Source organism: Coffea arabica, chromosome 7e, assembly GCF_036785885.1.
Source record: "Coffea arabica cultivar ET-39 chromosome 7e, Coffea Arabica ET-39 HiFi, whole genome shotgun sequence".
Classification (NCBI taxonomy): Eukaryota; Viridiplantae; Streptophyta; class Magnoliopsida; order Gentianales; family Rubiaceae; genus Coffea; species Coffea arabica.
The window spans coordinates 18026490-18040691 of NC_092323.1; the positions used below are offsets into that span (position 1 = coordinate 18026490).

General features: G+C 33.6%; 2 protein-coding genes across 2 annotated transcripts; both read left to right on the top strand.

Moving 5' to 3' along the window:
* Positions 1 to 6988: 6988 nt before the first annotated feature.
* On the top strand, positions 6989 to 9122 carry LOC113723251 (uncharacterized). The gene is made up of 4 exons (XM_072060056.1): positions 6989 to 7591; positions 7638 to 8805; positions 8915 to 9056; positions 9098 to 9122. The coding sequence occupies exons 1-4, from the start codon at positions 6989 to 6991 to the stop codon at positions 9120 to 9122; spliced, it is 1938 nt and encodes a 645-aa protein (XP_071916157.1).
* Positions 9123 to 12606: 3484 nt separating this feature from the next.
* LOC140010934 (uncharacterized) lies at positions 12607 to 14128 on the top strand. The gene is made up of 2 exons (XM_072058595.1): positions 12607 to 13328; positions 13899 to 14128. The coding sequence occupies exons 1-2, from the start codon at positions 12610 to 12612 to the stop codon at positions 13957 to 13959; spliced, it is 780 nt and encodes a 259-aa protein (XP_071914696.1). The 5' UTR covers positions 12607 to 12609; the 3' UTR covers positions 13960 to 14128.
* Positions 14129 to 14202: the final 74 nt, after the last annotated feature.

Consider the following 14202-nt stretch of genomic DNA (forward strand, 5'->3'; position numbering starts at 1 on the left):
GGACGATGTCATTTTAGTACGGCTTACTTTACAGCAAAATTATCATTGCATTAGTTATTTGCGACAAATTGCCCCTGTGCCGCACTAAAAGTGCCGTAAAAATCCCAATTTGTTGTAGTGAAATTCTCTTTTGTGGTTTCTAAACTTAGTTAGGTGTATCAATGGTAGGGTTTTAGGATAGATCCAAACCCAAATTCACTAATTTTATTAATACTCAAACCTAGACCTTAGGTTTGTGAGGGGAAAAATTTTTGACATGAGCATTCACAGGTTTGGATATATAATTACTGTATGTGGGTTTATGGAAAGAGAGAGCTTAATGATCTATAAGAAAGATTAGGAATCGAGTCTTGGAAATGTACTAATAAATAATCTCAAAATCTTTAGCCTGGCTCTAGTCTGGTAGCTCATCTTTAGGTAAAATGTTGAAGTTAGATCTTTCCAATTCTCGTTGGATAAGATCAGACGGAGTAGCCATTATAAAAACTATCCATAAGCCTATGACAATGGGACCAATGAAAGCTAGGGGTTTGAACGAGAGGTCTGCTCAGCTTGATGCATTGATAGCCCAAGAATTTGCCCTTATGTCTTCTTTCGGCATTAACTTGAATCAAGATGCATACCATATAAATTAAAAAGTAAACTAAAAACAATAAGACATGTGGGAAAGATAATGAAAAAAATAATCCAATTACCATTTTCAAATAAAAAAATCAACGTTCAAGAATGTTGCACCCATAAACTAAAAGCATAAAATGTTATCAAATAATTCTATTTGTTTGAAAACTTTTACCAATGTTTAAATTTGCATGAATCCAAACCGCCACTTTTACTCATGTGTCTGGATAGGATTTGGAGAATATGACGAGAGCTTTATGAAAATTTTCATTTAATAAATGAAGCTTGACATGCAAAGCTGATTTGCACGGTCTTGTTGTAGTCCATGTTGGTTATGCTTCAATAAAGGTAAACATGTAAATGATTGCCACGGCCATATCCCCGAGTGTAAGGTAAATGGACTCGGGGCAGGGACGGTTGCAGGTGCAACCGTCCCTGCCAATTTTAGCTCATTTCAACTGCGCGTAACATTGGTTCAACTGCGCGTAACTTTTTTTTCACAGGATGTATTTTCACAACAGATAGTGGTGGGCCCCACACTTGGCGCGGATTTCGAGTTACATGGTGTTATTTCAGCCGCACAAAATTTTGAGGGCCAATTTTCAGCCGCACAAATTTTTAACCGTGCAGGGACGGTCATACTGATGACCGTCCCTGCCCCAAATCCAAGGTAAATATAGTTCTTACAAATACTACAGAAGGAGGTTTTATGGTCATCACATATCAAGAAAACATTCAAAAAACCTAGAGCTAGAATATTGAATGCAATAGAATCTGTAGTTGTAATGTCTTAGTTTCTGCAAAGGCTAAGACAAATTCACTTAAGTGACTCAGTACACAGGTTACTCTTTAGTCAAATTTGACAAGTTCATCCGATCGAAGGAGCCATTTGTACAACAGTAGTAATAGTTCACGTGATTGTAATATCTTAAAATATATTATTTTTCAGATACTAAAAATTTTTTATGAAATTTTAATCATCAACATCATAATATAGTATTTTTAAGTTATTTTTTTTTTAAGCTAGTTACTTTTAAAATTTTTATTAAATGAAAAGAGACAGAAAACATTCCAATGTAGTTGACATATCCCTTAGGATTGAATTTGAAATCATGAACGAAACACTTTTTGATTTATAGCTTGAACTCTAACATATCAAATATCGATAATATCATGTTTTACCAAAATTATTGTATATTCATGACCCTATTGCATATAAACCACAATCATCACAATTTTTTATAAGCGAAGAATATAATTAAGTTAGCAAAATAAACATACATGTAATTTGAATTCTTTGTATTATGTTAATTCTATTTTTGTCAATAATGGAGTATAAATGATCTACCACATAAAGTTTTTTTGACTTGTACATTCTAATAATTGAAATTTTATAGATAGAGATAGTTGGAGTTTTTCTATTTTCCTTTTCTTTTATTCATGTTTTCAGCACAATCCAATGGGAAGCAAAAGCAACAAGTCTACTTTTTTCATATGAGGACAATATTTTTTGTTTTGATATTAGTTTTTTTTATGAGCAAAAGCAACAAGTCTACTTTTTTCATATGAGGACAATATTTTTTGTTTTGATATTAGTTTTTTTTTATGATCATGAAATTGGAACGAGAATTGTGGCTAATTAATAATTTTAACATTAATTTTTTGTATATTGCAGTGTTTTAGTTTTTAATTGCCAACTTTTAATCCATAACTGCTATCATTATTATCAATTATTAAAATGCATTAAATATGTCTAATTACAATTGTCACCATAAATGAAATTTACTTAATTTTAAAACTTTTCATTTCATAATCGCTTCCATTATTCACTAATATTGCAATGCAATAAATATATGTAATCATTAGAAAAATAAGGGTATTTTGGATATCGCCAAAGACAATTTGGATATCATTTTCATTTATCATTCTTCATTTTATATTTACTCTTATTATAATCCTTATTTAATCATTGGAGATGGTTTCTGACTTGATGGATGGATTTGGTTTGCTCAAACCAATACAAATGAAGCATTACTATATTATTGTCAATAACAATATTTGTCTTCCCCTGGATATCAGTGATTTGGATGTTGTCTTTGGTATTATTTGAATTGTATTCTAGCTTTTTAATTCATTTGCTATTTACTTTATGTCATTTTATAAATAGTTTTCAATTTTATTTCAGTTTTTCTTGTTTTAATCAGTTGCTATTAATGATAATAGTAGTTTGTATGGTGCTATTTTAGGTTTCTTTTTCCTAGTTTAATACTGCTAGTTCAGTTACAAAGGTGTCATCATTTTTTGTATATTGAAATTTCATTGGGTGCAACATGAAAAATTCTTCATATTTGTAAAAGTGCGTAATTGTAAAATTTACTTGTGATATTTGTGTGAAGATATACAAATGAATAAGGGTTTTCTTGTCATTGTATGTTTCTCCATTTCTAGACAGTATCTATTTTTTGAAATTGATTTTTTTTAATAATCTCAACTAATGACTAATGAGAAATTTTTCAGGCTTCAATTAAGAAATTTTGATACATATAATAATAGGAGATGGAGTCCAAGGGTAGGTAAATAGTTTTTAATGAGGAATTTTTAATTATAATTACCAATGCCATTAAAATGTAATCAATTGGAGTGTTTTATTTCTTTTAATTAATGCCACATTAAAATGCAATAATTCTAATTAAAAGACATGAGGGTAATTTAGGAATAACAAAAACTAAGATAAAAAGGGTGCTTACACTTGCACTACCCAATACCAACATTCATACTTTTTATATAGTAATAATAATAATAATAATAATGATAATGATAATGATAATGATTTTTTTTATCATTTTCTTGTGGAGCTAGTTTCTTGTATTGTATTATATACTTTATTAAAACTCTTTAGTGTATCTCTCCTTTTATTTATTTAAGTAACAATTTAGGCTTCAAATCCTTTTAATTTGCAATTAGAAAAACAAGACAACATGTTATACGTACTTTGACAAAACTGTATAGCACCTCATATTTGAGACTTTTCCCTCATCTCATCTTGAATTTTCTCTCCTTTTATTTATTTAAGTAACATCTTGAACTAAAATTCCTTTCCTTCAATATAAAAAGAAAAGAGAGAAGACAATTAAAAAGTAAAAGAAAGATGATCACGTTCTTCTTAGAAGACAATTAAAAAGTAAAAGGAACATGATCACATTTTTCTTATGGTATCCTTTTCTTTTTTTCCCTTTTTCTTCCTATTTTCAATAATTAATGCTAAAAAAAATGAACTTAAAGAAGGAAAACAAAAAACACAAAACAAAGGTTCACGGCAGTTTACAATCGCTAGTCTTGTCGATAAAATGGAGTAATAGGAAAAAAAGGAATTGAAAATCGGCCAAAGAATCCTTTACATTTTATTTTTACTTCAGCTGTTTGTGGCGTCTCTTGGTGCCTAACGCTATAAAACCTTTTTCACCTTCTCTGCTCATCTAATTGCTATTGTCTCATACCTAATTAATGATGATAAACATGCCTTATAATATGCTTAGAAGGAAGGCTTTCACATCGCCCTTTCATAATTAATCAACAGGAATTAAGTAGATTGGATTTTTAATTCTTTAATGCCTCATCCGCTAGTTTTTTTATTTCTTTTTTAATTTTTTTTAAGAGAGAAAAAAAAAAGAAAGGACTTCAAAGTTGAAGCAATTGAGACCTTACAGTCACCTTATTAATATCCGTACCAGCTGAATTGGATTTTTTCTATTTTTTTTTCGGAGCTAATTTCCATCTCTAAAAAATGAGGTAAGAATAATTTAGACTGTTTCACCTATTTAGACTATTGGTAAAATAAGATCAACAAATCTCTCAGTTATTCCAAAAACTACATACTAGATTAGTTAATTAGACTTTTTTCAACAATCCATGACAAGAAAGCACTGGACTTGTGGACTTGCTATACACCGGTAAGATCATACTTTTTCTGTGCTTTCTATAATATTAGTCTATTTTTCAGGTTTTCAAGCCTTATCTTGGCATGAAATATATTATTCAAACTTAATAAAATGTCATTAGACTCTTTCATTTGTGTATGAAATTTGTGATAAAGTTCATTTTAAACGTTTGAAAATTGAAAATCAATGGAACCACAATCATGTTTTAGAACGGTTCACAAACCAATTTACAACATTTTCATATTTTTTAGGGCTTGGGACAAAGTGCACCATTGCAGTGCTTTTCGGTTTCAGTTTCAAATTGATCATTCAACTACGACACGTGTTTGGTCAACTGGTCAGGGAAAGGTTCTTAGAATTCTTCCTACTGTTAGGTTTAAGATTTGAATTTTGGACTTGAGACTTGTCAGTTAAGGATGAGAATGGTGCAAGGAAGGGAGAGAGGACTACATACATATTTAGGTAGCCACAATAAGTGACAAAACCCTTTTCATCTATTTCCCTCATCTAAATTATTTATGTGTAAAACTTGGAGCATTGAGTGTATCTTTCTCTTGTTGTCTTTGTAAATTTTTTCGGACATTGGCAAATCAATATAAATAAGTGGGAAAAGTAAGCTTTTACAGGCGGCTCCCCTTCTATACATTTTTTTAGGCACACCAGCCAAAATTCTCTGTCATAATAGAAACAATGTTTTCAAACCCGGACCGGCCGGGTCGACCGGTTCGACCGCGACCCGGCCATGTGTCCGGTCCGGTCTATAGCTTATGTTGACTTTTATAAGAAACCGGTCAAAACCGTAAAAAACCGTTCAAAACTTCAAAACCGGGTCGGACCGTGAACCGCGGTTTTTCAATTTTTGAGTCAAAATTGACAAAAACTTCAATTTTGACCGATCCCTAATCTTCATTCTTCATTTCTTCACTTCGGCAACTTCGCTAGTTCGCTCCGCGGCTCCAGTCTTCCTCTTCGCAGTTCGCACTTCGCACTTCACTTTGCCGCTTCGGTCTTCCTGGTTCCTCTCTCTACAATTGCCGAAATTTCCTTTTCCCCTTAATGGCTTAACTCTAATCCCTTCTCCAAAGTCCAAAGTGTGGTGTGGATCAGTTTTGGGGAAACGGCGTAGATGACCACTAGTTGGCGGTGCTCGTTGTCGACTGTGGGCTGAAGGTGCGGCTGAGCAGGGTGATTGAGGTGGTGCGGCTGAGCAGGGTGATTGAGGTGGTGCGGCTGGTGCAACTCCAATCTTGATTTTGTGGTGCAGCTGGTGCAACTCGAATCTTGATTTTGTGGTGCAGCTGGTGCAACTGGTGGTTTCTTGATTTTGTGGGAGTCTTTGCTTACTTTAAGTGGAGCTGGACTTGGGCCCTGTAGTTCTCTCCTCGGAGACGGCCTGCCGCCGGTGGAAAAATCCTGTGGATCCATGGTGATGGAAGATTTATCGAGCGATCGATTGGAGTAATTTGTAGAGGGAACTAGGAAGAAAGAAAAGACAACAGAGAGAAGCCAAATGGTAAAAGGTGTATGGACTTTGAAAGTGCTATGAATGTGCTGATTTCTGCTTCTATGTTTTGATGTTACTAAGTCCAAACTCCAATCTTGATCCATAGCAATCAGCAAAAAGGAAGCACCGAAGCCTGAAGTTTTTCCGCCTGCTGCTCCGATTCTAAGCCAAAAAAAATTGTGGAATTCAAGCTTATCTACTAATAGTGGAAGTCCAAACTCGTTCACACTTCACACCATCTTCATCAGCTTTTCTCGCAACCCTGTCTCAGGTATTTTACTTCATACACCTACTGCGCTTCTATCTTATTTTTTCAATACGAATTGGTTTACGGTACTGATATTCGGTAATGAAATTTGCATGCGAAACATGATTCTAATAATAGTCTAATAGTCTTAAGCTTCATTTATTTGGGAACTGAAACATGATTCTAATAAAAGTCTAATACATACTGATGCTTGACAAAGTTAACCCTGACCCCTGGAAGCTTCGAAAACCCAGACCAGATTGTGTCATTAGGCGTACGAAAAATTTTGAATATCTGCAAAACAAAACGACAATGATCTTTAAGGCCACAGAGAAGAAAATTAGCTTGAAATCCATACAAAAATCTACAGTAACATGACAGATGAAAGTTATTTGATGTCTTTAAATCTCTGTGCTATTATTTAAAAGTATATTTGATGTCTTTAAATCTCTGTGCAAAACCCAGTTATCGTGAAGATACTTAACACCCTCAAGAAATGCACAAGGCTTAGGGAATTAACTTCACTCGTGCTAAACGGTTGTTTCATTGTCTCCATTAACCCCTTTAGATCTTTTGGTGACAGTTTCAGTTCCCAAATACGAATAGCTTTAATAATTTGTTTCAGTTTATGTATATTAATTATTTGTTAAGACTAGTTATTTTTAAATATCTCATTTTAGGATGGAGGCTGATAGCGGTAGTAACTCACAATGTTCACCGGGGGGACCATTCAATAGTGAGGGATCTGCAAGTCAGCCCCAAGGTCATAGGCAAAAGACAGATATAGCATGGGGATATGTTTCTGAGGGCAGAAATGCACAAGGAAGAAAAACCATGACATGCACTTATTGTTTTAAAGTGTTTCATGGGGGTGGCATCCACCGAATGAAGCAACACTTGGCAGGAGTAACGGGCAGTGTTACTTCATGTCCAAATGTTGATCCAGCAGTGAGGCTTGCAATATTAACATGTTTGCAAGAGAATGATAAAAAATCTAAAGAAAAAAGAGGAGATTTTGGGGTCGAAAGTCCTTTTGGTCAACCAGTGCACGAATTTGTCGGTGATGAAGTGCAAGAGGTTCCACCTCCTCGAATAAGGGAAATTTCAATGAATGAGGCTGGTACATCATTAGGTAAAGGAAAGAGAAAAACCACTGCCCCTACAGGTATTCGTGCTTTCTTTAAGGGTGGACGTGATAGTGCTCAACCTACTATCAAAGCTTGTTTGCAAAGTAAGGATAAATGGCAAAATACTGATATGGCCATTGCTCTTTGGTTCTATGATGCATGTATTCCCATTAATGCTGTTAATTCTCCATTTTTTCAAAAAGGCTATCGATCAAATTGCATCAATGGGTCATGGTTATAAAGCTCCATCTTATCATTCTTTGCGAGTCACTTTGTTGCGAGATGCTAAGAAAGATGTGCAGTTAGTTGTTGATTCATTTCGAAATACTTGGGCTGAAACTGGATGCACTATAATGGGTGATGGATGGAAAGATAGTAGACAAAGACCATTGATTAATTTTCTGGTTTATTGTCCTAAGGGTATATCTTTTATCAAGTCTATAGATGCATCGGACATTGTGACAAATGCAGAAAATTTGTGCAATCTGTTTGTTGAAATTGTTGAAATGGTTGGTTCAAAAAATATGGTGCATTTAGTCACTGATAATGCTAGCAATTATAAGGCTGCTGGAACTTTATTAAATGAAAGATATCCAACTATTTGCTGGTCTCCATGTGCTGCCCATTGTATCAATTTGATTTTGAAGGATATTGGTGAAATAGGTACTGTTAAATCTCTAGTGGCTCTTGCTGCTACAGTAACTGTTTTTGTGTATAATCATAAATATGTTCTAAATTGGCTGAGAAAAACTAATGGGTGGAGGGAGATTATTCGTCCGGGGGAGACTCGATTTGCCACCACTTTTATTGCACTAAAGAGCTTACATGATCACAAAGACAGCTTACAAGCTTTAGTCACTAGCGGAGATTACAAAAAGTTCTTGAAAATGAACAAAGGAAAAGAGGTCAAACAAATTGTTTTGGATGATAGATTTTGGAATAATTCTTTGATTACGGTGAGAATAATGGGTCCTATTATTCGGTTGTTGAGAGTTTGTGACACTGATGAAAGGCCTTCTTTGGGGTATGTGTATGAAGGTATGTTTAGAGCAATTACTGGAATCAAGAAGTTGTTCAGGAGTAGTGAAAGACTATATAAGCCTTACATTGATATCATCAATGATCGATGGGATAGGATGTTGAGGAAAAATTTGCATGCTACGGCATATTTTTTAAATCCCGCTTTTCAATATGACACTGCCACATTCTCTACACATCCAGAAACTACAAATGGTTTGTTGGATTACATAGAATCAAAGGTGGATTGGTGTAGTGTGGAAAATTTAACAAGAGAAATTGGAATGTATCGAGAGCGGGAGGGAAGTTTTGGCAGAAAACTTGCTATTCTTACTAGCAAGAAAGATAGACCAGGTAATTTATATTTTTCTAGCATTTGAATCTCTCTAATATATATATATATATATATATATATATCTAATTTATAAATATTTTGTTTATATTTAAATTTTGAATATGACAGAGAATTGGTGGAAGCTCTTTGGTTGTGATGCTCCCAACTTACAAAAACTTGCAATTCGGGTTTTGAGTCAAACAGCTTCTTCTTCAGGATGTGAGCGTAATTGGAGTGTTTTTGAACGTATTCATACTAAGAAAAGGAATAGGTTGGAGCATCAAAGGCTCAATGATCTTGTATATGTGTTAGAATTCAGGATGCCAAGACTAAATGAGAATCAGAAGTGCCAAGAATTCTTGGCATCATGCTTCAAATTAAATTTGATTGACATCATTCTTAGATTAAACTCGATAAACTTTTCGATTAATTATGAGTTTCTATTTAAGTTGAGTTTTATCCAAAAATTTAACAAATATGATTAATTGTTAATAAAATTCTTGAACGCGAAATTTTCCAAATTGAAAATGAGCAGCATGCAAAACGACCATCTAAAAAACTTAATAAGTTTTTATACTATATCAGAATAATTTTGTTTCATAGTGACGAGATAATAAAATCATGTAGCTTATTACTCTAAATTTTTTGCTTTTGAATTGGATGAAAACTCAACTGATTTTTCGAGTATTGCAAATAAAATCACTTAAAGAATGGATTTCGAATTCCACAATTTTGAGCCAACTCGTCTTAGATGAGTTGATCACCGGCAAAGTATAAGATGCAACCCAACTGCAGATCAGGGGTTTAAAAGATGTGCAATACTGCATACAACCCTCCTCTAGTGCAGATTAGAGTAGAAGCAGCAGTGATATTGCTCATTGACAAAAAAAAATATGAAGAAAGAAAGAGTTCCATAGTTTTGACCAATGAACTTCCTAATAAATAATGTTCCCTTCCAACATAAAAAACAGTAAACATCATGTTTGCTTTCATAAACAACATTTAGTTATGGTGGGGAACAAAGCACCACTGCAATTTGTTGCATCGGATTCGGAAGTGTATGATTAGAATGAGTTGGTCAAGAACAATGCTTTTGTGAAACGAGTGCCTTTGGTTGCCTATTTCCTTAATTTTTTTTTTAAAAACACACACACACCAACCCACAAACAAGTACAATGCTGCTTTATACTTATAATAGGTATTTCTATTGGCTCTTGCACATAACATACATTTTCATTGTGTGCATTTCGTATAAAATTTACTGAGTATCTTTTGATAGTATATTGCAAATAAACGTTGCCTTTCTTAGCAAATTAATTTTCTTATTGTGAAATGTTTCCAAAGCAAACACCAAAAGGTTTTTTTAGTAATCAGCGAATTTTTTAGATACCTCAATGACTAGCCGATCATTATGACTTTTTTACATGCACAAATTTATTGAAACCAACTACAGAAACTAGGACTCGCAAGTTAAGTTTTGTCTAATTCAAAACGGTTCATTTAATTCTTACAATATTTGGTATATCATATTATTAAGTTGTTGTAAAATTCATGATTACATCAAAACTATACAAATTTACATTAAATATAATAAGAATTATGTGAATCCATTTCTACTGAATAGAACTCAACAACAATTTCTTACCTTATACAAAAAGATTCATCAAGAAGCTGCCCCCACTTTGATCAAATATAAGCCTCCCCAATCGTGGCTAGGGGTCTGTTTGATAACATAAAAAAGTGTTGAAACTAAACCTTTTTAGACATTCAGATGTTTTGAGTGTTTGATAAATGAAAATCCATCTGCTGAATTTGTTAAGCAGTGCTAAACTTGTATATATTTTTTTCAGCATAAGAATCCTAACTAAATGCTTAATTCTGATAAGAATCAATAGAATTATTTCAACTATCTCATCTTATCTACCAAATCTACCCTTATTTGATAATTATATTCAAAATTCTTATCTAATTAAATAACCTGATATTTTCTATCTAATGATTTTCTGTTTCTTTTTTCTCCCTTTTTAATGACTTTCATTTTTTTCTCCCTACTCCTTATATAATATATTTCATCTTTTATATTAATTTGATTTAAAAATAAACATTATCATATTCATACCTAACAATTTTAAGCTAATTAAATTGTAGGTTCTAATTTTTTTTTAATGAAAAGATATAAGGGCAAAATTGTCAAATTAAACTTATTAAGCATTCAGTTATAAATATTTATCAAACAGCATAAATAAGTTTAGAATTAAAATTCAAACATTCATATATTTCTTTTCAGTGCTTAAAATTTAGCTAATTAATTGTTTCAGTATTCAGATTTCAGAATTCAGATTCAGTTTTATCAAACGGAACCTAGCTATAGCCAGAAATGAGTCGACTTTTGCTATTTCTTTTCAAGCCATATTTTTCTATTTTCTTTCTTTTCCTTTTAGATGGTTCTTTTTCCCTTTTGCTAGTTAAAGAGACTTTGAACCTTACAAAAAGAAAAATGAATGAAAGAAAAGGGAATGCTAGAGAGCCAAATCAAGAGACACCTTAATTACCTGGTTAATATCCCTAGCATCTGTGGGTGATGGAGACTTTATAAATGTTTAATTTTTCTTTGTTTTGGCTCAAGTTGATGATACCTAATATTATTTTACATACAATACAATCGTGCTTAAGATGGTGGACAAGAAAACATATTGTTCTGTTTGCTTGGCATCATATGTCTTAGTATCTTCAATGACCAAGTCAGACTTGATTTTAAATGCATTTAAGTATCTGGATAGTTATTAAGTTCTCGATAAATTAGCTCAAATAATTATCATGATAGTTGCCTTTGCCTGGAGCCAATGCTCATGTTTGTAGTGGTCGAGTCATGAATCATGAGTAGTTTGGTGAGATGACCACCAACTTAACATTGCTAAAATCCAACTTAACTAGTAGTTTGGTGATAAATTAATGATGTTTGTAGAATCAGATCTCCGTTTCGACTCTTAATCCCTTCTCATTTTTCTTTTTCATTATAAAACTCAGAATCTTAATCCCTTAAATTTTTTTTTAAAAAAAAAAAAAAAAAAAAAAGAAGAAGAAGAAGGTAAACTAGAATCCACTAATATAGAAGTTGATTCCAAACCTGCTATTCCTAAAAAATGACCATAAAATATTAGTACTGAATTGTCATAAGAAAAAGATAACATATTTAATGCAACTGAAACAATATGCATATAGTAGAGTATTACAAAAATCAGCTTTGGCAGCAAATGTATTTGTTGTCTGTGAATTAGACTGGTTTAAACAACTTGAAGGAGTATAAAGTATATCGGGTAATATCATCAGTTTTGAAACAAGGCATTCTTATCAACAATTTGCCTAATAAGCTAAACCTCATGATGAAAACTAAAATTGTCAAACTGGGAAAAATCATCTATCTTAAAATCTTTTAAAAGGGGTGAAGGAGTTGGTCACTGGGGAAAATGGATGCAGCCAGGGTTACATTCTTGTTACAAGATCAACTAGAAAGACAATGATTATTACGGCTAACTAGGTATGTGTTACAAGTTTACAAATGTGCATTTGCAACAGATACTACAAATTATACATGAATTACATAATATTTAGTTGAATCAACCACCATAAATAAGACCCCATAATGATTGCAGAGACAATGTTTAAGTTTAACTTGAATCTCTACATATGCTAGTCTTTGAAGAAGAAACTTATACTGACCAAGTCTCAGAATCTAGAACTCTTCTTGAGGAATAAATAGCATAAATACCCTGCAGCTGGTGCTCACCCATCCATACCCTCCCTACATTGCATGAGAACCAAGCATGGAGACGATGAACTACACTTCTTTTCCTCTCCACCACATCTGTCAATCTGGTAGTGAATACAGAGCAAACAGTATTCCTCGTGTTCATTTGCAGTTTGAACAAATATTAGCAGATGATTATAAATGCGACTGTTTAGGAAAAAATGAACGTGGGTTCTACTGGGAGAAGCAGATTGTATATGACCCTGCAACCTACTCATTGCCTATACGTATTACGGCACCAAGGGATTTTCTATGTGAATCTTCTGTTTTCCTGCCATACTGCAACAAATGCAGGTATTTATGTTCCCAGATGGGACCACAAGCTAATGCAGATGGTAATCAGATGCTTAAGGAGATGATGATGAACGTGTACGAGCCTGCATACGAAGAGCTGTCCGTCAAAGAGTTTCTCAGAGAACAGCAAAGCATGGAAGAGCCCAGGCAGGAAGAAGTTAGAAAGAAAGATATTAGAGACTGTAAGAACAAAGTCAAACTGGAGCAGGACAAGAGAAACTCCAAACAGAACAGTATGGCACGGAGTGAAAGAATTGATAGTGAACATTTCCTGTTAAAAGTTTCTCTTCCAGTTTCTCTAGGTTCCAAGATGCCAAAAGTAAGTTCCACAAAATCACCTTCAAGGATGTCAAGTTCAGATATAAGCATGACTAGCACAGGCAGACACCTAAAGATGAATAATACCAACAGCAAAACTAGCTCAAAAATGGGCAAAATCAGGTAAAATTCTCAGCTCTGGCTCTATTGTGCATCTCTAACAGGCACTTCCTGAACACTATAAGCATTCTATCGTCTCATGCAACAAAGATTTTCTCAGCAAAGCCACTTCAACAGCAGGAATACTTATTGCGTAAATCTGTTCTTCTGATTTCCGAATCAATTGAGATGCAGTACTTTGAGAAACATGGTATTTACCGGTAAAGTTCAGGAATCCGGGACTTGTAACTATACTTGATTCTTTTTTAGACCAAGTAAAAAAGATTCAGCAGAAGAAAACACATCCACACATTTTCTTGAAAACATTCAGCTAGGAGAAGAACTGTCAACTCTGCAGACGATAAAACATGCAGGACATAGGGATTAGAATATGAAAGTCACAAAACTGCATCCCTTTACTGGTAGAAATATAGAAAACTCCATATACGCCAATGGGTATTGATGCTTTAGCTGAATTATCTATATCATCACATAGTACCATTTGCCTACAAACCCTAGAAATATCTTTTAGCAAGGAACTTCAAGCATCATGTCTAATGCAGGTCTGCTAAAAGCATTTGTTTTTCCTGGTAGGTGGTCCTCGAGCAGTGGAACATCCAAACCATCAAGACAATGGGGGTGTTTCTTCCTCTAGGCCGAAACATCATGGACCATATGCGGAGTGTAGCCCATGTACATGCAAAGGATCATATAAAAGGACGACTACAGTACATAGTAATAATGATCTACATACTGTAGCATATTGTGAAGCAAAAAAGACATCAAACCGTGACACCTGACATTGGTTGTCCATGACACGATAATACTCCATTTATCCAATTTATTTACTTTATATTTGGCAAGAGAATCAAAGTGAAGTTATTAGCATTTCTGCAAG